At 40.1% G+C, this 24,791-nt stretch overlaps 2 protein-coding genes and 1 non-coding gene across 6 annotated transcripts; 1 reads left to right on the plus strand and 2 right to left on the minus strand.

The window, feature by feature from the left end:
* The first annotated feature begins 238 nt into the window (after positions 1-238).
* Trnah-gug (transfer RNA histidin (anticodon GUG)) lies at positions 239-310 on the plus strand. Its single transcript has one exon. It is a non-coding gene; the product is annotated as a tRNA-His (tRNA).
* A 296-nt stretch (positions 311-606) lies between these two features.
* LOC149118095 (uncharacterized) lies at positions 607-1,829 on the minus strand. The gene has a single exon (XM_089282315.1). The coding sequence runs from the start codon at positions 1,065-1,067 to the stop codon at positions 663-665; it is 405 nt and encodes a 134-aa protein (XP_089138441.1). The 5' UTR covers positions 1,068-1,829; the 3' UTR covers positions 607-662.
* A 1,685-nt stretch (positions 1,830-3,514) lies between these two features.
* Positions 3,515-24,058, minus strand: LOC110046838 (polycomb group RING finger protein 3-like). Of its 4 annotated transcripts, XM_089289245.1 has the most exons (9): positions 23,956-24,058; positions 20,132-20,243; positions 16,612-16,667; positions 16,218-16,280; positions 14,853-15,003; positions 13,867-13,894; positions 13,267-13,365; positions 5,045-5,100; positions 3,515-3,589 (listed from the first exon to the last, which is right to left on the minus strand). In XM_089289245.1, the coding sequence occupies exons 2-8, from the start codon at positions 20,149-20,151 to the stop codon at positions 5,083-5,085; spliced, it is 435 nt and encodes a 144-aa protein (XP_089145371.1). In that variant the 5' UTR covers positions 20,152-20,243; positions 23,956-24,058; the 3' UTR covers positions 3,515-3,589; positions 5,045-5,082. The 4 variants fall into 4 exon arrangements, with proteins under 4 accessions (XP_089145371.1, XP_089145359.1, XP_089145364.1 ...); XM_089289233.1 differs by lacking the exon at positions 5,045-5,100; XM_089289238.1 differs by having other exon boundaries at positions 3,515-5,100.
* Positions 24,059-24,791: the final 733 nt, after the last annotated feature.

Here is a 24,791-nt window from a genome sequence, read left to right on the forward strand (position 1 = left end):
AGACTCATGTCGTTTCCTAACCCAAAATGTCTATGGTGTGATGAAGGATACACTAACAAATACGGGCTCAAGAACTACTTCCTGACCACGTGTTGCCACCAATTCTATCACGGAACCTGTAGAGCCCTCCACAATTGGTGGTTGCACCCTTCCCAAAGACTCTGCTCTCATTGTAAAACCGTGAATTTCGGCGAACCTCACCATGACATCCCAAAAAACAAGTCCTAAAGAGGTAAGCGCTTCGATGGTCTAATGGTCAAGACGTTGAGTTGTGGCCTCAAAGACCCAGGTTCGATTCCTGGTCGGGGCATTCATTTGTTTCTCTCTTATTTTCCATAGAGACGCCTGGCCTGTAAAATCTATTTGAACGAACCCCACCCCGATGAAGATGTCATGCTCCTCTTCCTCACCCAACATTTTCTCTACCCATGGTACATGAGAAGAGACCTATCCGACGTATGGCCCTTCGGACGCGTTTTCGAATCCTCCTCAGGCCTCCACGGAGAATTTCTAACCCCCCAGACCATGATGCTATCCCTCGTGCACCTGGGAACCAATGACGTGCAAGCCCTCAAGATGATGCAAAAAATCACACAAGAAACCATGTACATTCTCTCGTTAAAGGATCTTTATTAGTTTTTACAGGCATTAAAAAATGTTTTTCACTCCTCTGGTGGTGGTGTCTTCATCGTTTTGATAAATGCTCGGTAAGCCAACTCTTCTCTGTCATCAACACCGCTCTTCCACTCTTTCCATCCAGCCTCAAAACTCGCCGGCAACCTCTCCAAACACACGGGTTCCCCATCCTCCAGAGACTCGTCATTACGCATCCTAGTAGACATGGCTTTTCTGAACTTAATCCCGTCATCGGCCAGAATCGTCATTTCTTTCTTCAGGAGGTTATCCGTACTTTCACTAACGGCGCTTTTCATAATCTTTCCAAGAAGATTATCCTTCACAGCCTTCAACACTCTCGACGCAAATTCATCTCTAGGAATCACGTCCGGCAAGTCTCCCGATGGAATCTCAAACACCTCCACTGTCGTCTTGCTCTCCTCCGAGGCCATCTTCTTGTCGATCTCCAAACAACAATACCAACTCGACACACACAGCCTTTTTATTCACACCCGAACCATCTCTCATTGGTTCCCGCCTTATTTGGTCAGGCACGTGACACCCTCGATTTCATGCATTGGCTATCGCCTTATTTGGGCATGCGTGCGATCTATGACGTCATTTCCGGTGGGCGCCATGTTTTGCTACCAAAGGGGCCATCTTGGATTTTAAAATTTAAGAGAATGTATGGGAAAACCCTGGTCACGTAGTATAATCCCTGCACGCTGATTGGTTACGGCCCCTATCAGCGTTATTGACTACTGAAGGTACTAATATTAACACATTGTTACAAGCTTGGAAAATAATTTTTCACGGCATTTGCTTTTCTCAGGGTTAGGGTTTGAATAAACGCCACATCATGAGGCGGCGTTTATTAATGTTTCTGCTCTAAAATGCGGCGTTTATTCGAGGGCGGTGTTTAATCTAGTAAATACTTTAAGCTTTTTTTTTTCTTCTCATTCATCTACGACAAAGGCGAAGGAGAAGAGGAAAATAACTCATGAGATATTGGTTAAGAGACATCTCTGAAAATCGCTGTCTAGTGGGTGAATCCAAAGTATGGTTAAAGAAATTCGTTAAAATGACCACGATTCATTTTACAACTACTTCCGGATGACACCTGAGCATGTCCTTTTTCTTGTGGGCCCGATGTTGTCGACTGAAATCCTTCTACCAACCGACAGCTTCCACTACCTCACGCCACGTGTTTTCTTTCACAAATGCAGGAAATTTTAAAACTTCCCAGATAACCAGGGGTTCTACTTCTGAATGTTTTCCCATTTTCACGGCGTTTTTAAACAAAAGGGCTACCAAATGCACGAAATGTGTCTCGTGAAAAAATTTCTAAGAATGCCCTTGGTTGAATTGGTGCGTAAATACAGACGAACGCAAAAAAGTTGAACTGATTTCGACTTTTTGAATTTTGAGATTTGGAATTTTTGTGCTCCTACATGCACTAAACGTGCGTAAATTTCTTGAAAAAAGAAAACGCGCCCCTGGAAATGGGGAAACTTTAAGTCGATTAAGGTAATAAGGCGTGTGTAAAATTGCATTTTTACGTGCTTTAAAACTATTTCACGTACTTCAACGTGAGTAGAGATTTACGAGACTTTGGAAATCCACCTTCAGGCAATGGTAGCTTAAATTAATGTGTCACATACTTTGTTATATGTTCCCTCCGGTGTATAACTTTGACAGTAAAGCAAAACGACTGTGTGAACGATAAAAAATATTTGTTTAAAGCCTGTTGTTGAATATAAAGTGGCTGGTACTACGATTAAAGTTGCAACAGTAGTAGATCCCCTCCCGGGATTTGGTGATTTTACTAGGCTTTAAATCAGGAGATATGACTTTAAAGACACTGAGATTGGGGAATTCCGGATAATAAAATGTACAAAGAAAATCAAGCTGCCAACTTTGGTAAATTCAGAAATAGCCGAACAATGGCCCAGTTGACTTACACAGCTTTACATCCACGTTGTCCACTGTGCAATACTCTGAAGCGTACTCTTTAGCCGTGTCAGATCGTTGAAACCAAAATCGCTCAAATTGCCGATAGTCGTTACACAAGCCCTGGGAACATATAACAAGGAGGGAGGTTTTTAAAATTTATCGTAGCTTTGGAAGGAAAACAGAAAATTAATAGTTTTCGTTCGAACTTCCTATCTATACAGACTTTTATTTCATACATCTCAGCTCTTATTAACCTAGTAGGCGGTCTGTATAGGGATATCTTTTCCCAGATCGTGAGTTCAGCCCTCCATGTAACATCACGCCTTAAAACACTGTCCGGCACTTTTACCCAAGCCTTGCGTGTGTGGGAAGGTAGCGCATGCTGCGGAAATGTTAAAAATTCGTAAACATGAAAAGTTTTGGGCTGGTTTGGTACTAGGTTGTAGCTCTGTAAATAAAAGATAGTGGATTACCCTCGAACAGGCATATTGGGCGAGCAGTGTCGAGTACGGATATGTAAACTTTTATAAAAATAACCGATCAATTCATCGGCACGTTTTACTTCGTTTTCTCCGTCCGTATTGTAAGTTACGGATCCTCGTCTTTTGTCCCACTCGATTTATGGCCCACGCGCTCCTCGCTTGGGCCATAAATGGAAGGGGAAACAAAACCGATCCGCAACTTACGGTAGGGACCCCGAACTTCGTTAGTAAGAGGTATTTATTTGGAAATAATAGGCGCTAATTGGTACCATTATAGTAAAATAATGAGATTATTCACAACATTGCATTTTGCAGGGGGGGGGGTGCTTTTTTACATTTTTGGCCAAAAGAAGGGCGCTTGCTAAGGGAGCCGCTTTTCGAGGGGGGGGTAGGTTGGTAGGTGCTAATTTGGTATGTGAGATTTGATAACTGTTAGAGAAAAAAAAAGAAACTAAAACGACAACTACAAAAAATTGATTTTAACTTTATTTCATATTTCAATTTTTTCAATTGCATCGTTTTCTCTTCACCCTGATGTTCTGAAAAAGAAATAATAGATAACGATGGATCAGTGTTCAGTGTATATATTTTTTATTATAACATAATATTATGGTATAAAATACAAAATCAATATCAAAAAGTATCGCAAACAGTTACGAATTATGCTTCAAATGTATGCACTGTCACTTATCGGATTAGCTCCCAGAGCACTGCCAGGCGGGAAGGGGGTAGAGAAGGTCACTTTCCAACCCCCCCCCCCCGAACTCCCCCGGAAAGAAAATTCTTACTCGGCAAATTTGTAAGAAGAAAACTATCTTCAACATCTGCAGATTTCACAGAGAATGAAGTAAATAGGCTAGTTTGGCATGTTAACCAATAGGACTAAATGTCTGGTGTGTTTGTGGCGAGAGAGTCACGTACGCGAAAGGCGAAGTCTTTAACCCATATAGTTTTACACGATTTGCACGTTGTTATGCGATTTGCGCGAAACCGGCCGGTATCAAAGTTATTTTCCCTTTTTGACCAATTAGGCAAAGCAACGATTCCTCTCTTGAATAGCCAGCAGTGAATACTAGTTACATACAGTTTCTCAAAAAGTTACTGTTGGATTGAAGGTATATAAACATGATATTCACTACAGACCATTTCTGCTTGCTAAGCAAATAATATGAAATGCAGTTTCAAAAACTTTTTACTTCAACATAAATCTCGGCTGATTTCAAGGCCACATGATACACGTTAACCAATAGTTTGTCCATTTACAAGTTCCCTTTTCTAAAAGCAGGGTAATAATTTTGTTAAAGGTTAGTGATTTGCGATTATCTTTAGCTTACAGTCGATACGTTAAAGCCACCAAAAATAAACCATCACCAGTTCTCTACAGACCTTTGACCTCACTTTTCTAACACTTAGTTCAATGATCGAATCTTATGGGAAATGAAAAAGCAATTAGAGCGTGTTTCCAAAGAAATAACCAACGTACTTACCTCGTGCTGGAAAGCTCAAATGCGCGGTTCTCGAAGCATTACGGTCGAGATAAATGATGCTGACTTCATATTATGTTTTGCAACAAGAACAAATTTTATCTTCCTCAATTCCCCACAAAACTTTTATCACTTGTTAGGAATGTGTAAGAAATCTTTCTCTTTGGGGGTATGCAAAATAGGGGTTGGACTAAACTTGAGGGTTGTATGAAGAGTCAGTCTTCTACATTACTTGTGCTTTGCTTTTAGCATACATCTTCCTATAGTTTTGACCAGTGCCTTATTTTTTCGCTATTACTCCTACTAGATGCGCCTCGTGAGTCCACAACATTTTGACCACTGTGAAGACGCGTACTCGTTGTCGATAAGGGTACAGACCACGCTAAACCACATTCGATTTGTCAATGTTGTGATAAGCAACGAGTTAAGTAAATTTAAAGTTTAACAAACATCTTCCAAGCATAGTCAGCAAAAGCTAGTGAAGTAAATTAATGTACATGATATCTTTACCTTCTGAGGTGAAAGATTGTCACTGATGTACTTCAGTGTTAGGTCTCTTCCCATTTCTGTTTTATCATACAAGATACCAACGTAAGAAAGTAAACAAAAGATGAAAGGCATTTATCATTGTCTATTCCCTACTGGGAAAAAGCTATATATATTATAGCAGAGCTCCGGTGCCCCATACTCATATAGGAAAGAAGAGGAAACCCATGAATTGGTTTTCTCATGGTCATCATGGCTAGCGGTATTGCTCGTGGGCTCATATTCAAGACGACAATGGTGGTAGTGGTGGAGTCCTGCAAGATGGCGGCCATACTCCAGCTAACAGGTTGACAGAAACATGCAGCTTGGTTTATAGGGTCCTTCTTTGATATTGGACATCCCTGTTATAGTTAATTGACCTCTGTCAAAACATAGTATCCGCTGACCAGTATCACGTGACCATATCCCGCGCTCAAGTTTAGAGCTCATCGAAGTCATCTGTGGTTTTTTGAAGTTAATCCCTGACGAAGTGCTGGATTTTTTATTAGATTGGAGGCTGATGCGAGGTTAACCTGTTGTAAACAGGGGCCAGATTGTTCGGAAGCCGGTTAACCCTAACCAAGGATTAAAAGTTCACCAAAGTATAATTTTTTCTTGTAAACAAATGTTACATATTGCTTTTGTTTAGTATATTTTGGGATTATTCAAACTCAAAACAGAAGGCTAAACAATATACAGAAAACCTCACCGCAAAGTTACAAAACTCAATTCAAAATTCTCGCTCATCCTGGGCTAGCTTAATCGGTCTTTTAACAACCCGGCCCAGGAGCTAAATCTATATGTTATATGGTGAGCTATATTAAGATGATTCCTCTTTGTTGCATTGTGCATCCTTACTGTACAGAATGTTATGCATACTTAGCGTGCGCACATAAACAAAATGGTGCCTTTTTAAATGGCTTGGCTTGCGAGGGACAAATCATTGTTTCTCTCGAAATGAGCAGTGGGAACTCACAATTTTTTCACTCAGTTTGAATGCAGCAATCGCCTTCTTTCTATATAGTGATCATAAATCAATTTCTATTGCAGATTAGCATAAATCTACTAGCGTTCTATTACGAATGCCGTTCTCTGATTGTCTACGCTACTATCAGTTCTGTTGTAGATAGTGAGTAGCGTAGCTGTGTGCCCTTGTTAACAAAATGACGGCCGCTTCGTTGCATTTTCGAAGTGTCTGTGAGGAGGATTTTGATGAAGTTTTGAATCACCAGTAGATTTATACTAAAACAACTAGATTATTCGCTCTCAATGTAGAAACCAATCCCCCGCCTAGCCCCAGTCCGCACGGCTATGCATAAATAGTTGTTCGACCTTCACGCGGGTTATGCAAATCGCAAAGTATTTCGCTCGAGTTCACAAGTTATAACAACGTTACGTTTTTTCTGCTGTTTTGATCGCCGTATTCCCAAATCGTCAGGTAATGTCCTCTTTCTTCGTTTGTCTTGTATTTCCTATGTTATTTCCATTGTTGTGATTAGTTGTTTAAACTTCTTTACGACCTAAATTATTGCTGGTGCGTTGGTTACAGTTTCTGACGTTAGCGGAATTATGTCGATGGAAAATTCGTCGAAGGGACGAGGGAACGCCGTTAGGCATGAAGGAATGCTGTCCCTGAAGAGAAGTCGGGCTGGTCACCTTGGCTACTTAAACAGGTTGTACAAAGACGTCGAGTTATTAATGCTAAACGCTGAAAATTATCATGAGGCTTGTAAGAAGAAGAAAGATGTTGAAATCGCGTTTGCGAGATGTCTTCAAGCCTGCGGCGAATGAATTCGCCGACGACTCCGAAGTTAAGTCAGACGCGCTCAATGCTTGTCACAGCATAATGACAGGTAAAAAGGAATTCGAGGCAGAGTTGAAACCGGTTAACACAGAGGGGGGGGGGGGGGGGGGGGGCGAGGTTAGGCAGGTGAAGTTTTATTCGTGTCTGGCGTGTGCGCAAAAGCGCCAAAAGTGCAAATTTGCCCGAAGACTTTTGCCCATGACTGCAGGTGCTCAACCTCGGGACCCAGGACCTCCGCAGAACACCATCGTTGCTGGAAACCTGACTGGTTCCCAACAGTTGCTAGAAATATTAGCACAGCAACAAGAAGCTTTGCAGCTTATGACATACACAATTCGACAAGGATTTGAAATGCCCCCAAAAAAGAGAGCTTTTGACCTTCGATGGTAACACGCTTAACTACTGGTTGTTTATAGGCGACTTCGAGGTCAACATCGCTAAGAGGGGACCGGACGCCGAGACGAGGCTAGCTTACCTTTTTCAACATTGTACTGGGAAGGCTAGAGGAGCCATTAAAGAACTGTGCCATAATTTCCGGACCAGAGCAAGGCTACAAAAAAGCCCAAAAGATCTTGTACCACAGATTTGGACAGAAACACATCATTGCGCATGCGCTCATCACGAAGATAGTGGAAGGTCCTCAGATCAAGAATACTGACGTCACTTGTTTATCAGACCTGTCCGTTCAAATGCAGAATTGTGGGCTGACTCTCGTTCAAATGGGCTACGAGGCAGAGGTTAACGGCTCGGACAATCTCGTAAAGGTGGTGAAGCGCCTCCCTGATCATCTGCAGTCTAATTGGGCGGACAAAGCCGGCTCATTAACCCTAGCTGAAACGGAACCTACCTTCATGGATTTAGCTGGTTCTGTTGAAGAGAAAGCTTTGTTTGCAAACACTACATACGGTCGAATAGTTGAAACGACAGCAGACAAAGAACGGAGCTCTAAGCCACCACCCAAAGTAAAGCCACCTCCCTCAAAGGGAAATACCTTTGTGACACAGTCTGAAGGGGTTGCAGACAGTCCTCAAGTGAACACAACTCTTATCCTAATTTACCCTTTGTGTTCTGGTCAACATAGACTGTGGAAATGTGCGCTCATGAAAGCAAAGAGCCTAGAAGAAAGAAAAAGCTTTGTTTGACAAGTAACACTATGCGACAACTGTCTTGGAAGCTGTCACATGGCCATGGATTACAGAAGTAAAATGAAGTGTCAAGTGAATGGATGTGGATGGAAACACCAAACCATACTGTACGTCTACGGAATCCTGTTCCGAAATTACGTTATGTGATGTGAGTCTAATGGAGAAACTCCAAGTAGATGGCTGTCCTAAGGAATTCTCACTAGCAACCGTATATGGCACATCCAACACTCGAGAAGGATTCAAGCCGTCTTTGTCTGTTCGAGGATTACAAATGGAAGAAGAAATCGTGTTAGATAGAGTCTGGACGGTGGATACGTTGTGTTTACCACAAGGTAGTCCACCAACCAAGGAAGATAGCTGCTAAGTGGCCTGATCTAAAAGGAATAGACTTTCCGAGAACGCAATCTGATAAAGTGTCGGTACTCATTGGCAGCAACGTTCCTGAAACTCATTGGGTGTGCAATCAGAGGCGTGGCAGGCGTGGTTAACCTTATGCTGTGTGTACCACACTCGGTTGGACTCTGATGGGACCATTCAACTCGTGTGATAGAGATTGCTTTGGTGCGAACTTTGTTCGCTCTGATGTGAACTTTGTTCGCTCTGACGACGAAACGCTTCTTCAGCAAATGGAGAGCATGTTTAGGAGTAACTTAAACGAGGCTATGATCTCCTCAAAGGTTGCAATGTCAGTTGAAGATCAAAGAGCACTGTCGCAAATGGAAATTCCGTGAAGCGCGAGAATGACCATTATCAACTGGGGTTGCCATGGAAGCACAAGTCAGTAAACCTCCCAAACAATTGTGAATTTGCATTCCGAAGATTGCGCTACTTGAAGAAAAGATTCCAGCGCAACCTTCACCTCTTCGAGAAGTACAGAGAAACTGTTAACGGTTATGTCTCAAGCAGTTATGCAAGACGAGTTCCTTGTAACGAACAGGAGACTGTGAAGGATACATCGGTCTGGTACGTACCCCACCATCTAGCTTTTTATCCTCAGAAACCAGGGAAAGTGAGAGTCGTGTTTGGCTGCGCGGCCAAGATTAAAGGCAACTCCCTGAATGATTAGCTCCTTCAAAGTCCAGACCTAACGAATGGACTTTTGGGCTGTATCATACATTTTAGCCAAGAACTCATAGCCAAGCTTGCAGATGTGGAAGGCATGTTCCACCAAGTGCGGGTAGCTCCGGATGATTGTCATGCGGTAAGATTCCTGTGGTGGCCAAATAATGATCTCTCCAAAGAACCAGTTGATTACCAGATGTTAGTGCACTTGTTTGGAACCACGTCGTCTCCAAGTTGTTCAAGTTTTTGTCTCAAGAAGACGGCCTCGGATAATCTGGACGAATTTGAGGGTTTCGGTTCACCAAATGGATTAGTAAATCACAGGAACGTAATCGCCACTGTTCCAGTAACGGAAAGAGCGCCTTATGTGGTCAACTTGGATTTGGAGGATCTCTCTGTAGAGCGCACTTTGGGAGTGCAGTGGGCCATGGAAACAGATGACTTTAACTTTCGCATCATGGATGAAGGAAAGGCTCCCACAGGTAGAGGAATCTTGTCTGTTGTAAGCTCCATGTACGACCCTCTCAGGTTCGTCGCGCCTATCAATCTGCCAGCCAAGAGTCTGTTGCAGAGCCTATGTAAGCAGAAGTACGGCTGGGTCGAAGAGATTTCTGATACAGATTCCATTGTATGACAAGGATAGCTGAAGGAACTTGCACGTTTGAGAACAATATCAGTTCCCAGGTGTTTCAAGCCACCAGGATTGGGTGCAGTCGTCAACGTTCAGTTACATCATTTCTCAGATGTTTCTGAATATGATTACGGTGCAGTATCCTACCTCTGAATTGTCAACGCATTGTTCTTTTGTTCTTGGCAAATCTCGCGTCACCCCCCTGAAAGTGGTGTCCATACCACGTCTTGAGTTAGAAGCTGCAGTGGTCGCTGTGAAGTTGAATTGACTGATACGGAACGAGTTAGAGTATCCCATACACGACACAATCTACTGGACGCATTCCACGGTAGTCTTGCAGCACATTCGCAATGAATCAAGAAGATTTCACACGTTTGTTGCCAACAGAGTCGCAATGACACACGATGAATCCACACCGCGTCAATGGCGACATGTTGACAACTGTGCGGACCCTGCCGACACCGCGTCCAGAGGAGCGAAAGGTTTCGAACTATACAAGTTGAAGCTGTGGCTTCACGGCCCAAGGTTTCTGTGGAAGGAAGAGGAAAATTGGCCTGAACAACCATCCCAGTTGCCGGAATTGCCTCAAGACGACAGTTAATGTAGAAAATACCCTGGTCTTGCGAACGTGACCGTCCGTGGTAAAATGTTGGAACCACCGTTGTCCCGCTATTCATCCTGAGACAGTCTTCGAAAGGCCATAGGCTGATTAGTACGTTTCAAGAAGCCTTTGGTTAGTTTCCTTAACAAGGATCCAGACAACATACCCAAGAGGCCCTTGACTGTCATCGACATTATCGCTGCAGAAAGTGTCATCGTCAAATCTATCCACCATAATTCTTTTCAAGCCGAGCTAGCTGTGGTAGGCCAAAGAGCATCACGGAACCAGAAGGGGTGTGTTCCACGGTCTAGTCCAATACGCAACTTGAACCCATTCGTTGCTGAGGGATTATTAAGAGTAGGAGGTCACCTCGAGAATGCTCCTGTTTCGTTCGAAACAAACACCCTGTTATTCTTCCGAGTAAATATCATGTGACAAATTTGACCATCCAGAATTGTCATCGCCAACAAGAGCGTTGTGGACCTTCTCAAAGTCTGGCGTTCATCCGACAGAGATTCTGGATAGTACGAGGTCTCTCGGCAGTACGCAGGGTTTTGGCGAATTGCATGAATTGTCGCAAGTAAAATGTTCGTCCTGGTGAACAGATTTTGGCCCACTTCCGTCAGCACGGGTCGCTCAGACAGATCCGCCATTTACCCATGTGGGGTGGACTACTTCGCTACCCTCTTTGTTAAGCAAGGACGCAGTCAGGTGACACGTTACGGGTGACAAACCGTTTATGAGGGCGGTGCACATTGAGGTCACCCACACATTATAAGCAGGCTCCTTTATCTGTGTGTATCAGCGTTTCGTCAGCCGCAGAGGGAAGCCCAAGGAGATATACAGCGACAATGGCACCAATTTCACGGGCACCAAGCGAGAGCTGAGAGAAGCACTGGAGTGACTGGAGCAAGCCAAAATCTATAATAGTCTAAGGTCGAACGACGTTCAGTGGTCATTTAAGCCTCCTGAGGCCAGCCATCAGGGTGGAATCTGGAAACGTATGATCCGCTCCATACTGAAGATTTTATGTGCCCTGTCAAAGGAGCAGCTGGTGAACGACGTCAACCCTGCTGTGTGAAGTGGAAAGGATTCCCAACGACAGCCTTTTAACTTCCCTTAGTGAACACTCAGATGATCCTGAGCCGCTGACGCGAGCAAACTCCTCCTCCTGAGATCCAATTCCTGCCTCCCGCCGAATGTCTTCAACGGTCACGATAAGTATAGCAGGCGCTGGCGCCAAGCACAATGCCTAGCAGATTCCGTTTAGAAGAGATGAATGAAAGACTATTTACCTGCACTTCAAACAAGGCAGAAATGGAGCCTCCCTCGTCGAAACTTCGCCGTCGGTGACTTGGTTCTCCTTGTCGACGAGGTGTTCCCAGACAGCAATTACTATGTGTGCAGCGTTTAGGTGAAAATGGCCACATCTGTCTACAGACGTGACATCAGGAAGCTGTGCCACCTTGAAGGATTCCAGAACTAATGAACTATATAAACTGTGATAAGTTCTATGGCTAAGACTGCCACATTACGAACTGCGTTATCTAAAATAAGTTAATTTTCGTCACATTACTGTAGGATATTCGTTGTCTGGAATTGGTTATTTTCTTGTTGGAATTAGCTGGTACTAGTAGCTAATTCGGGGCCGGTGTAGAAACCAATCCCCTGCCTAGCCCCAGTCCGCGCGGCTATGCATAAATAGTTCGACTTTCGTTCGGGTTATGTAAATAGCAAAGCATTTCGCTCCAGTTCACAAGTTATAACATTACGTTTTTTCTGCTGTTTCGATCTCCGTATTCCCAAATCGTCAGGTAATGTTCTCTTTCTTCGTTTGTCTCGTATTTTCTATATCATTTCCATTGTTGTAATTAGTTGTTCCGCTCTTAATGTATTATGTTTGTTACCTTTATCCTAGAAACCACTGGCAACAACATGTGTAGTTACATTAAGAGTTCAAGTTATCTACAATTGTATTAAACTTCTTTACGACCTAAATTATTGCTGGTGCGTTAGCTACACTCAATTTCTATGCGTGATAGTTGACTCGGGCTGCGCCCTCAACAAACATCACGCGATGGAAATCTCGACCTCATAATCTAATTGTTGAGTGTAAAATTATCACAGACAATGAGAGAATATAGCTAGCACTCTTAGAAGATAATATGTGGCCTCAAGAACACTGCACGCTTGGAACATATTGAATACCTGTTACCTAAATATGGGTGCCTTTATCATGAAACGTACATCAAGTCGCTTCTTGACATTGATGCAATACATGTACATTCATTGTTGTATTTCAAGCTTAAGTTTGTCCCTATTTTTCTGCTGTCACAAAGCGTAAAGTAAATGGTTTAAATGAAAACGTTTCTGAGAGCTGATAATTTAAGGAATTATGGGGTTTATTGAAGGTCCTCCTGCTCTTAAATAAATACTGGGACCCCTTATTATTTAACATTGTAAGCAGCCAACATGTAAAATTTGAAAGAAAATCTATTGTGAGTTCAATTTCGATTGAATTACCTTAATTGTTAACTTTGATTAGCAGCATTCCATGAAAAGAGGAGTAGAAACACTTAGTAAATGGTGAACTCATGGGTAGCAGTAGTTTGTCTGGTGGGATCATTTGAGTGCCAGGTGAAAATGACCTCTGTTCAGTTTGTTGAAACATCAATCACCAAAGACAGTCCTTTTCAGTACTATTCCCTCGCCCAGACTACAACATGAGTAGAACATAATACTCTCACACGCTTAAAATGCTATGGAACACGGGCTAAGTTCCAGTAAGATAGGAGACTTATACCACATGCAGACTAAACCTTACACTTTATTCTAAAAGAAATTCACAGATGTTCAGGGGAAATTAACAAGTTAACTTTGCACATACATGTAGTCTAGCCTCCCAGCAAAGGCTGGTTGATGAGCTAAAAGATCAACTGTTGAGAGTTACATCTTAATGCTTACCATGTTTTTAGATTCCAAGTGTAGCTTACTGGCCAAAAATCTCTGAATCAGTCCAATAGTGACTTGTGTTGATAACCTTATGAATTTCATTTGCAATGGCTACAAAGAGAAACAAGCATATAGCTTATTAATGCTTATATCTGATGTACAGGTGTATATATAATGACAAAACACACCATCTACATGTAGTTGTACATAGTAATGTACCGATTAAAGTCTAACAGTCATTACAGACAAACATATACATCCAGACTGAAAGGAAATTGGAAACCTTAGTTTTGAATAAGTAGAATAATCCTTCAGTATGAAAGCATGAGTACATTGTAAATCAAGTTCCGCTTGACAGGATAAATCGGCGGCAAACCTAAAATGCAACAAATTTAGAACCATGCATGTTTTTCAACATGATTCTTGCTGTCAATGACTTGACCTTTAATAGTTTTGAGTTGATGATGAAGGCTCAATGTCTGTGTATGACAATTTACCATTAAAAACGTACTTGTAGAACACAGTATAATCACTGAGCTTGCTACAAACCAGGCACGATGGATGGGGGATAAGGAGTAGGTTTGTATAGCTGCAAAAAGGAAATATTCTTACCTCTATTTCTAATCTGCTATTTTCATCCCTGAAATTATCAAAAATACATTAAATTAATTATATAAAATATTAATATGCATCAGGGTAAGGTACTGTTTTTTGTTTGTTTGTTTGTTTGTTTGTTTGTTTGTTTGTTTGTTTTGACAGGTGTAATTTAGGAAAACATCATCATCGCCATCCAGGAGTGTTATGCAATTTCAGAAAAAGAAACATTATGGTTCAGTACATGTAAATGCTTCATTACATGTAGTAGGGCTCCAGGCTGCGCTGGTTTTGGTTGCCATACGAAGTAAATTAGAGTTAAGGGGAGTAAAATCACCACACATGTCACCATGAGTGGTGGTGATGGCAAGCTGTTTTTGATAGCGAAGAAATTAAATGTTAGACATTCCTGCCAAATAAGTTATGCTGAGTTTCTTTTGGGATTGACTTTGTATCAAAACTAAAGAATCACAATCTTCCAGTTTGATTGTGATCTTGGTACCAAGTTTATTTGATTTCAATCCCCAATGGAATAAAACAGTGGTACGAGAATGGATTGAAGTGACACTGAGCACTCACACTCTATTGCTCCTTCATTGCTCATCTGTTTTTTGGTCATTAATTCATGGTGGTAAACAGTTAGAATAACAAATCCATGAAATGTATGATCAATTTTGTTTGGTTCAGAGTGGTCAGCTGTTTTATGTTTCATGAAATGCAGTATAATGTATCCCTCAAAGAAACAAACAAAATGAAAGGGACATACATGTAGACTGTAAACCAAAATGTAATATCTGGAGACCATTTTACTGGTAAAGGTTGCTGTAGAATTCAGCTTGGAGGCCTGTGTACATGTACAGGCTGGCGATTCATCTCCATTATTGTAACTAGTGAAATTCCCCACCCCCAACCCTTAGTGACAGCCCTGTCAGATAACATTTTAAAAGTCAATTTTTTTTCAGTCATACAACCTGTGTGCACTTTCTTAACTGAATCAAACTCACCAGTATGTCTCAAGTTGAAGTGAGATTTGTTCATCTGTCCAATGATGAATTCTCATCATTGTGGTTTTGCTTGTTTTTGATGTTACTGTTTTATCTTTCTTGATAGGTTTTGTTGTCCATGGGGCCACATGCGATGGTTGATTAACTAGAACTTAACACAGACTTGGGTACATGAGCACCAAGGAAGTGTAATGGACCAAGAATTAGTATGCTGGACTCTGGATTGAGGAAGGAGCAATCCAGGTTCAAGGCCTTGCTCGGGTCATTGTGATGTGTTCACTGGCAAGACACTTACTCTAACAAACAAAGTGTCTTTCCATCCAGGTGTTCAAATGTACCAGTTGGCAAATTATATGACAAGGTGAACCCTGTGATGGACTAGTCTCCCATCCAATGGGTAGTAGAAATACTCCTAGTTACCTCACATAACCAAAACCAGCATTTAGTGCTGGCCTGAAGGGCTATCAGGACTGAACAAAGAACTCCACATTTCAAATACCCAGTAGATGTTCTATTAAGCACTGCCTCCAGCCCTCTCTTTTGAGCCCTTTGGTCTACAGTAAGAGCCCCCACAAGAGAGATAATAGAGACCTTTAGATTGGACTACGAGTATGAGATTGAGTACAAGTACGATATCTGAATTTCAAACCAGTTAAGTTTCCAGAACCCTTGCTCTTCATGTTGGTTTTAGGTAGAGAGCGTAGCTCATGGCATGAGATGTGTATATGATATATGATCATGTGAAGCCTGCAAACTAGAATTGAAAAGTCGTACTCATACTCCTACTCAAATCTAAAGTCCCCTACTAGTGCATGGCAAAGTACTCGTCGCTGTTATGTACTGCACATATAAACATAATTATTTACAGCATACACACCCAAGTGGAATGATGTCCACAAGAGTGAAGTGTTTTGCCTTAGAAAATGGTCGCAATATGAAGGTTAAGACCAGCTCATCTCTTAACCTCCAGATAAATATTTCAAGTCTGATGCCACAACAGACAAGGCTGACCAAAACATATTAACAGTAAAAATAGTACGGTAATTAAATAAATTACTAGTACAGTGAGTAAATAAATACAGTAATTGAAATATTATGAATTCAATTTAATATGTAAGCCTCATTTATTAAGCATTATTCAATTATCTTTTTTAAAAGCAAAAATTCGCCTGGACACTATTGACTAAATACTGTTATTTCAATGACAAGCTACTTTAGTTTAAGACAAAGAAAAGGCAAAGAAAAGGCTAATTCAAGCCTCCTAGTCCCTCTCCCATGAATTAAGCAATCAAAATAACTAGAAAAGAGAATTAAGTTTAAACATTAGAATCCAGTTGTTACAGCGTATATGTGAATGTATGGTACCTTTAGGGTCCGGATATGGAATTCCTCTGTCTTTGTAAAACTTGCGTTCCTTCCTCTTCTCCTCTAGAAGAAAATAAGGAATGCCTTTGAAGATACCTGTTTGTGCCATCAATTTTAAAATAAATATGTCTATACACACAGTGATGTGATACTGGTACTTGCAAATATAACACTGGTTTGCTACATTGTAACATTGTTTCATATCCTCATGTCAGCATTAGTTGCAGGTTTGAATTAAGTCATTCACCTGACCAAAATTTAATCTCATGTCAAGTGTATAAATTATTCTTGAACCACTGGCAGCATAAAGTAATATTGAACTACTTTTTTCCAGGTCAGATGAGGTAACGTCAATTGTAACATAACACATCCCCAAGTCATTCTGTGAACTAACCTCTCTCCACCCTTGGAAGAAGTTTGTAAACAATATCTTGCATGGTCCTATCAAGTCTGCAATAAACGAATCAAAATAAATCAACATTGCCCAAAAAATGAACTAATTCTGAATGAATGAACAAGTCTGCACATGAACTAATTGTAAGTTTATATATAATTACACCCTCTGATGCACATTAAATGGACTCTATAAGTTATTCACTGTTTTGAATAGGAATTACGTATATGATTTGAAATTTTCTGGGGCTATCAATACTTAAACTGTTTGCTAGCATATTCATGTACTGTACCTTAGATGTACAGCTGTATTTTGTTTAAACAAGCATTGTACTGACACTTGCTATAAATTTGAATGCCTAATAAATTACACACTAGTATCCCCAACTTCACACATCAATCACTGTTGTGTTACCACATACAATACAAAATGTATATAACTTTTAATCAACTTTAATTAGTTTATTTACTACAGGTGCAATACATGTACCAGAGCAGTTTTCAAGACCATTCACAAAGGACACAGACAATCCAGTGATATTTTATATTTTACATTTTTTATTTTATATTTTGCATTTATGTTAGTGTCCCCAATTAGTTATCTTTAGCTAAATACTCCGACACTCAAATAAAGTTTATGTATGTATGTATGTATGAACAAAAAGTTTTTTAAGCCAGTCACGTACATGTACATGTGCAACATAGAAATGCACAGCCAATTACCATTCAACACTCAAGTGAAAACTACTCTTACTAGTAATTAAAACAATCTATCCCACTTGATGTTATAGAGTGGCTGTGATTTATGAACGAGACTGTTACATGTTGGACATCGATTAACAAGCTCAATGTGTCTCACCAGACAACTCTTGCAAACTAACAAAAAACAATGATTTGCAGGCTTAACACAGGCATAGTATTTTAAAAGCCATCCCAGGGTTCGAAATTGCAAGCAATATGGTCGCCAATGCAACTAACATTTCATCTTTCGCAATTAAAAATTCTGGTTTAGTCGCCATAATGGCGACTACATTTCTCTGTGTTGACGATAAATAACAGTTATGTTCTCACACATTATGTCCTGCTAGAAAATTAAATTGAAAAGTCTTGGTTCTAATACATTCGACATAAGAAAAGAAGTCCATCCATCCTTTTGTTTTGCTCAATGCTGTATTGATTCTCTCACATCGGAAAACTTCCAGTCGCCCTATAATGCACTGCAAGCCCTTTATCATTGACTATAATGACAGTGTATGCCTATAAATTGTTCTCTTGTAATGCACAGATCCTTCATACTAGTGTCTGACTCAAAAGAAACTTTATCGAGTAGAAACACTTTTATCATAGATCCTAATAAAATACTTTATTTTCTTTGGTACCCTGATGCATTTTTTCCTTCTGTAGCTTTCAATTTATTGGTCCCTTTCCTAAAAAATTGGCCCCTAAAAACTATCTTCAAGGGCCACTTTGGCCCTCAAGTAAAATTTTCTGGCTGAAACACTGGTACATATGGTATCTGTTGTCCTCCACAGTTGTCTTCCAGAAAGTCAAATAATGTATTAAGGTTCAATTCCACTATTTTGAACTCTCAGGGGAAACCAAAAGTACACTGAAACCTATATTAAGTGGACCCCATATTACGCGGACACCCTCTAAATTAAGTGGACACCAGTTTGAGTCCCTAAATTTTCTTCCCACGTTTACTGTAAATTAAACCTGCATTCAGCAGACACCTCTGTTAAGCAGATGCAGACACCAATATTAAGCCATTTTGTTGCACAAAACCTGCAATAAGCGGACACTTCAAGGGCTTTTCACTTCTAAAAGCTTAGCTCAGACACCTTTAACATTGTTCAGTGATGACGTTTTAAAGCTAACTACATTATTCCAGATTGATACATTGACTGACTGGACATTTGTGCTTTGAGCAGTCTTTGCGCTTACACTGTGTTACACTGTGTCACAAACAGGTTTACTTAATAATTAACTACTAGTAATAGTTATTACGAAAGCTGCCCCTGCTTTCTTTTATTTCAACTAATTGAAAACAATTGAACATTATTGTATGAACTAAAACTTATATATCATTTTTTTTTTTTGTAAACTATATCACTCATAATGTTCCTATAACTTAGGCATCTTATCATGGTTATTATCCAAACACTCAACTAAGTAAACTAAACCAACACTTTCTATTTAACTCATTCCAATCCAAACAGCAGTGAGTTTTTGTTTGAAAGGACACAAAAAGACTTTGTGACAAAAAAGGTATCCTTCATGCATGGGAACTAATATTTCTGTTACTAAAATTTCACTCAGTAAAACTTAAGGAAAAAAGGTTAAAAAATTATTGAGAAACAAAATATTATGTCAAACCACTCTAATGTTTGCATTTGGTGATGAAACAAACCATTTTTCTTGTTATACAAGCAAACATGTCTCGAAAGCAGAATAGCAGTTAAGAAAATCATCTGGAACTTCCTGTCATGATTTTTTTCTAAGACATTAACAGAATAGCCCGAGTATCAGGCTTTTCTTACTCGCGGGGTGGGAGAAGGAAGCACCCGGCAAAGAAAAGGCCTCTCTCTGCAATTACCCCCTACTCCAGCCTTACCCCTACCCTCTTGCTAAGAGAGGCCTGATACTCAGGTTATTAACAGAAGTATCGCATTACTGTCACCTCCATAAATGCAAATTAGACTCAAGTTCTTTGTCCTCAACGAAAACGCTGCAAAACATTTACATTAATGTTTGGACTCCTACCAAGTCACCCAGCCGTGACACGAGCTCTATGCCACATGAGATTACTCAACACAAATAAGCAACCCGACAAAACGACATGCAAAGGTAGAACTGGTGATCCGAAGGGTATTTTAGTCACAACTGAACACAAGCAAAGCGACACTCGCCTCGAACATCAAGATTTCCTGGTACTTCAGAATTACTTACAATACCTTCTGAGTAGTTTTTATCCCAAAATCCATCTTCAGGATCTTTGAAATCTACTATTATATACCATTGCATCTTTATATGCAGGGGGTACTAATGATGCCTCCTCGGGTTTTGGCCTCTGGGCCAAAACCATGTGGGGGCAATTATCACTGAACCTGTCTAGAGCAGACACCCTGTATTAAGCGGACTATACCATGCCCAGAACAGGATTCATTTTTAAAAATTTCTTCTTAGTACATCGTACCACAGGCACTAAGATGCTCAATACAGGTTTCACTATAGTTTGAAGTACAGTTTGAAGTAGTTTCAAAATAGCCGGATTGGATAGTGAATGACTGAAGGACAGATCCAAGGGAAATAGTTTTGAATTTGAAATTACAGGAAATTTGCAATAACTGAGTTTGCATTAGCCAGGTCCAACTGTATATGCATTCCCTACTTTCAAAGGGTTTCTGCTTTAGAGTTTCCAAACCAAAGGTAAAACAAATTATACCTCTTCAATTTTGCTTCTTCTAAGAGTTCTCTTCTTTTAGGGGATTATTACTTAAACATAATAATTTTATACTTACATGTCATTGTGTGTACACATTTTGTGATTGTTGCTGCATCAACCAGATAACCATTGCACAACTTGCAGATTATATGTTCATTGAGGGTTGTCACAGGTAACTTGATACGTTTCTGACAAGATACAGCACAGAAATGATAGCATTAATTTTAAATAATACACCTGCCCATTGAAACTGTATTATCAATGGACTGCCAACCTACTATTTGTACATGTATAATGTTGTTGTCTTGACTGACTCTTTCCTGACTGGACAAGATGTCAGTCTTGTCAGAAAAGTTCTTAAATTGCCTTTCTCCATGGTAAAAGCCACACACAATTGCTCATATTTTGTTATGCAATCATCTTACAACACTGTTTATGGAGCACAATTTGGAATCCTAATACCTAGTTGAACAGGCCTTGATTTCTCAAATTTGCTGATAAAGGCTATCTTACTTATTGTTCTTCAATTTGTGACTGGTGTCACAACCAACTTGCTACACAAATTACAAGAGAAATTACCTCATGCAACAGGGCCCTAACTCAAAACAAACCTCATTATCTTAAGATTTGCTTTACTTGATCACTGTAATAATCAATTAATTCACCCGTAATCTCTCAAACCCTCAATAACTCTCAAACACTCAAACAGGGGGAGGGCATCTGTAATAATTTTTGTCCAAGCCTGGGCACATGATTTTCCCAAACCTGATTGGTTCATTGATCGTTTGCAGTTCAGTAATAAGTGTGACATTAATTGCTGAACTAGGTGCTTCAAATTTTATTGGTTGTTCTTAAAAGTATCTAGAGAGCTCCTCAGAGAAATCTGTTGATGGAAATTTGTTACATATTATTATTGTGACTAAGAATGTGGAGGTTAAAAAGCCAGATTAACAGAGGTAAACAGTGCTCATTTTATGGCAACAAAATTATTGTGAGCATTCTCTATAATACCTGTGAACATAGCAAAGGACATGCAAAGCCTAAGTGAGGAGGGCTATTTCCATTATTTGCTCTATGTGTCATGTCAGATGTCGTCCATTACACACAGACGCCGCTCTGATTTTTCTTGAGGACAGCCAGCAGCTGTACACAGGTTATCGATAATTTGAAACTCCTGCTAAGTCATAGCAATCCTTACCTACCTCTGAAAAAGTTCACCAATCACCCTCTAAAACTAAAACCTTGCATTCCATTTACAATTCCAGATATTATACAACAAGAGACAAATCTGTACTGTGTGTTGGTACATGTATTAGGGGTCTTTGTTTAATATGTGATCAAAAGTTCTCCACTTTTTCATAAATTGCAGTATTCCATATGAAAAAATTCATAGCTGCTCAGGATAATATCTTGGCAATTTAGGTTTAATTAAAGAGAGGATTTCACAGTAATGCGCATGCACACCATTAAAGAGAAATCAGGTTTCCACTTTACATGATGCGTATCACTTGTTTGATTCACATCAGCACAAAACTTTCTTACAAGTTAGTTACTGTTACATTGTACACGAAACAAATAAATATGCAGTCATTAACGGAAGGCAATGCAGTTTATTCAAGGGAGTTTTAAGGTTACAGTATACCTTCAGGGGTGTCTCGCGCGCAAGCGATGTAGCATGTGCAGTTTAACCTGTAGATACCTAAACCCCTATATCACATTAAAGCTTATAGGGCTGGCTATCAAACTATACCAAGAATTTTGAAAGAAAATGAATTGTCGAATTTTTCACGACCACTAAATGCGAGCGCCCGAATCACCTTTCGAAAGCTAAAAGTCAAAGCGAATTTCGTTTTTCGCCAATCTAATTTTTTCCTCGGTTTCAGGGCCCAAAGTGCTTAAAAAACGTGTCTGTGTTTTGGCATATTCAATTGCAGTAAAAAGTTACAGAACATTTTCGAAATAGGATTAAAAAAATGTGGAGTGATCGTACAAAAAATCGCTCTCGAAGAAAAAGTATTTCGAAATTAACAATTCCCAGACACGCCTTTGTAGTTTATATGTTAAACTAGCCACTGTCCAAATTTAAGAGCAATTGAACAAATTCCCTTTGAGTTATAACTCTTTAAAGTGTCTGCTTCAAGTGAAAAGATTTATTCGAGAAAACAGTGCTAAGAAAAATTTTCTGCTTCGCAAATAAACTCTGCCCACAAACGCCTTCAACTGGGTTCTCAGATAACTAAGCCAATCAGTGCAGGGAAAGTTTACTACCGTTAACCACCTGGTGAAATTTACGCGTGAATCTCTAAAAAACTCTTGTGTTTCGCAATGCGGTCAAGGAACCGAAGGCAGAGAGATAATTTTTCTGTAGCTCGGTTTTTCTTGAAGCTGGTCTGGCAAAATGGAGAAGACTAAAAAGGATACGAACGCTAGAGTGGCTGAGCGAAGGAAACAAACAAAAGAAAGCGCGGAGAGCAACTGTGTGTGGGCAACTGTGCATGGATAATATTTCAAATGGTCTCAATGAGTCCAACGATTCATCGATATCGGACTCATCAGAAGAGTCTCTGTCAGCATCCCTGATATTGCTGTCAAGTTCCGAAATTTTTACAGAACCTTTCTTTTCTCTTACCATGAATATTTGCCCGCCTTATACGATAACTATAGCTTCATCCGCTTGGCGAACTTTCGCTTCTTCACTCATTGATGTATTTTCATTCGTTCTTCGCTGTTTTCGCTTTTTCGAACTGGTCCATGGTTTAAACGTGGTCTATGTTTACTTATAACTTAATAGAGACACACCTAATACCAAAGATGCTGGGTAGTCAGAACAACAATGCTGATCAACTGAGTAGTCAATAGACCATTTTACAGTTGTCTGCTCAGTGACCTGGCCTTTGTATGGCAGCAAGGCTAGAGTTGACCTTGTTTTGATACAGACCTCACTGCTTTTGTCATGTAAATGCACCTAGTTAGCATCAGAACAACTTGTTTTACACAACAAAAGCAGTGACGTCTGTATCAAAACAAGGTCAACTCTAGCCTCGCTGCCATACAAAGGCCAGGTCACTGAGCAGACAACTGTAAAATGGTCTATTCATGACATCCATATAGGTAATTCCCACGAAAATCTTCTCGGTTGATTGCATACGCACTATAGGGCTGTCAATCAAGAGGTAAACTTTTACTTCCGGTGAAAACGTAAAACCGCCATTTCTCCGCCAATATTTTGCCTTTTTCAAAATTTTTTTTCAGAAATTAGAGATTATTCTTCGACCACTATTTTGACCCAAAAATCCAAATTTGAAGAAAATTGCCGACCCGAAGGTATACTGTAACCTTAAGCCATTCCGTCCCTTTCATGTAATTACTATAGAAACTCATTGTCTGGAATTATTACCACCACTGTGACATTTGAGTAATTTGTATCTTTTGACTAATTTTGAAAACAGCTAACTGTAGCTACAGGTTCTAACCGTCTCAGTTTTAAAAGGCGAGCTCTATCCTATAAACATTGCATCAGCATCATCTCTACATCACTTGCGAACAAGCAATTTCATTGCCGATTTTAACCAAATGTCTGCGTTTTTATTTAAATAAGTTCAAGGTAGGCGGAACTTCCTTAACACGTAAACTATTTCGTCAGACAACAGCTCTGCATGGTCCGGGCCCTCTACATAGCGTAGAGAGCCCGGACCATGCACAGCTGTTGCATGCCATATACCATGCAAGAGACAATTTATCTCCTGCATGGCACGCGAAACTGCTCGTCCAACATTGAAAGCAGCGAATTAACAGCAGTTGTTTCTAAGACAGTGGAAAGTCTAACTCCTTAAACACTACATGTGTAAAAATCTGGTTCTCTATATATTCATTTTGCGCATTTAAATACAGTTTCCTCACCTGCATTCTGGAGAATTTCCCGACGAAGTATATAACCTTCAAAGTGACAACAAGCATGGAGTTGCCTCGCTTCCAAGCTAAGCCTCGACCACATCCAGAGCACGTGTCATTGTTTTTCGCTGCCCCTTATCGATGCCCAAATCGTCTTGATGTTACTGTTTCAGATGATGTCCCTGAACATGTTCTTTGATAATACAATTTTGGACGAAAAGGTGCCAATTTTTTTCAGCAATCAGTTCTGCAAGTTTCTCAGGAGCATTTTGTCCGTCACCCCGGGGCTTGCTGACGTTCTGAATACTCCGCTTTCTACTCGGATTTCCTTTACTGAAGTCCAGAGGGCAGGAGTTTACTGAAATATGTGTTGCATTTGTAATACATTCATACTCGGATCAAGGCAGTCTTGACTTTCTACATCTCGTCAGTTCTCGTTCTAAAGTTACGCAAACAAATTGGCGAAAATTCATTCAATTTTGCGACTTTTTGTTCCTTTTTCCTCTTGAAAACTTAAAGAATTAATTCTGTATTTTCTATAGTTAGGACTTTTGACATTTCAGTTACAGTTTCTCTGATAGGGTTAAAGTAACATTTCAAGAATATTATCAGATAATTTTCTCGTAGATCCGTTCGGAGTCATTTCTTTATTTACTATCTTTTCTTTTTTTGTACCGACAAACTTAATGAAATAGTTCGGAATTCACGTCTGAATAAGTTAAATCAGAAGACTTCAGTTCTCAAAGGTCCACACAGTTATCGAGAGACTGGCTCCGTGCAAAGTCAGCTTAATTTAATATTGCTTTCAACCGACGACAGTACTGTTGAATCGATCACAAAATTCT

The sequence above is a fragment of the Orbicella faveolata genome, unplaced genomic scaffold (assembly GCF_042242905.1).
Source record: "Orbicella faveolata isolate gen_17 unplaced genomic scaffold, um_ofav_v1 contig_1, whole genome shotgun sequence".
NCBI lineage: Eukaryota > Metazoa > Cnidaria > Anthozoa > Scleractinia > Merulinidae > Orbicella > Orbicella faveolata.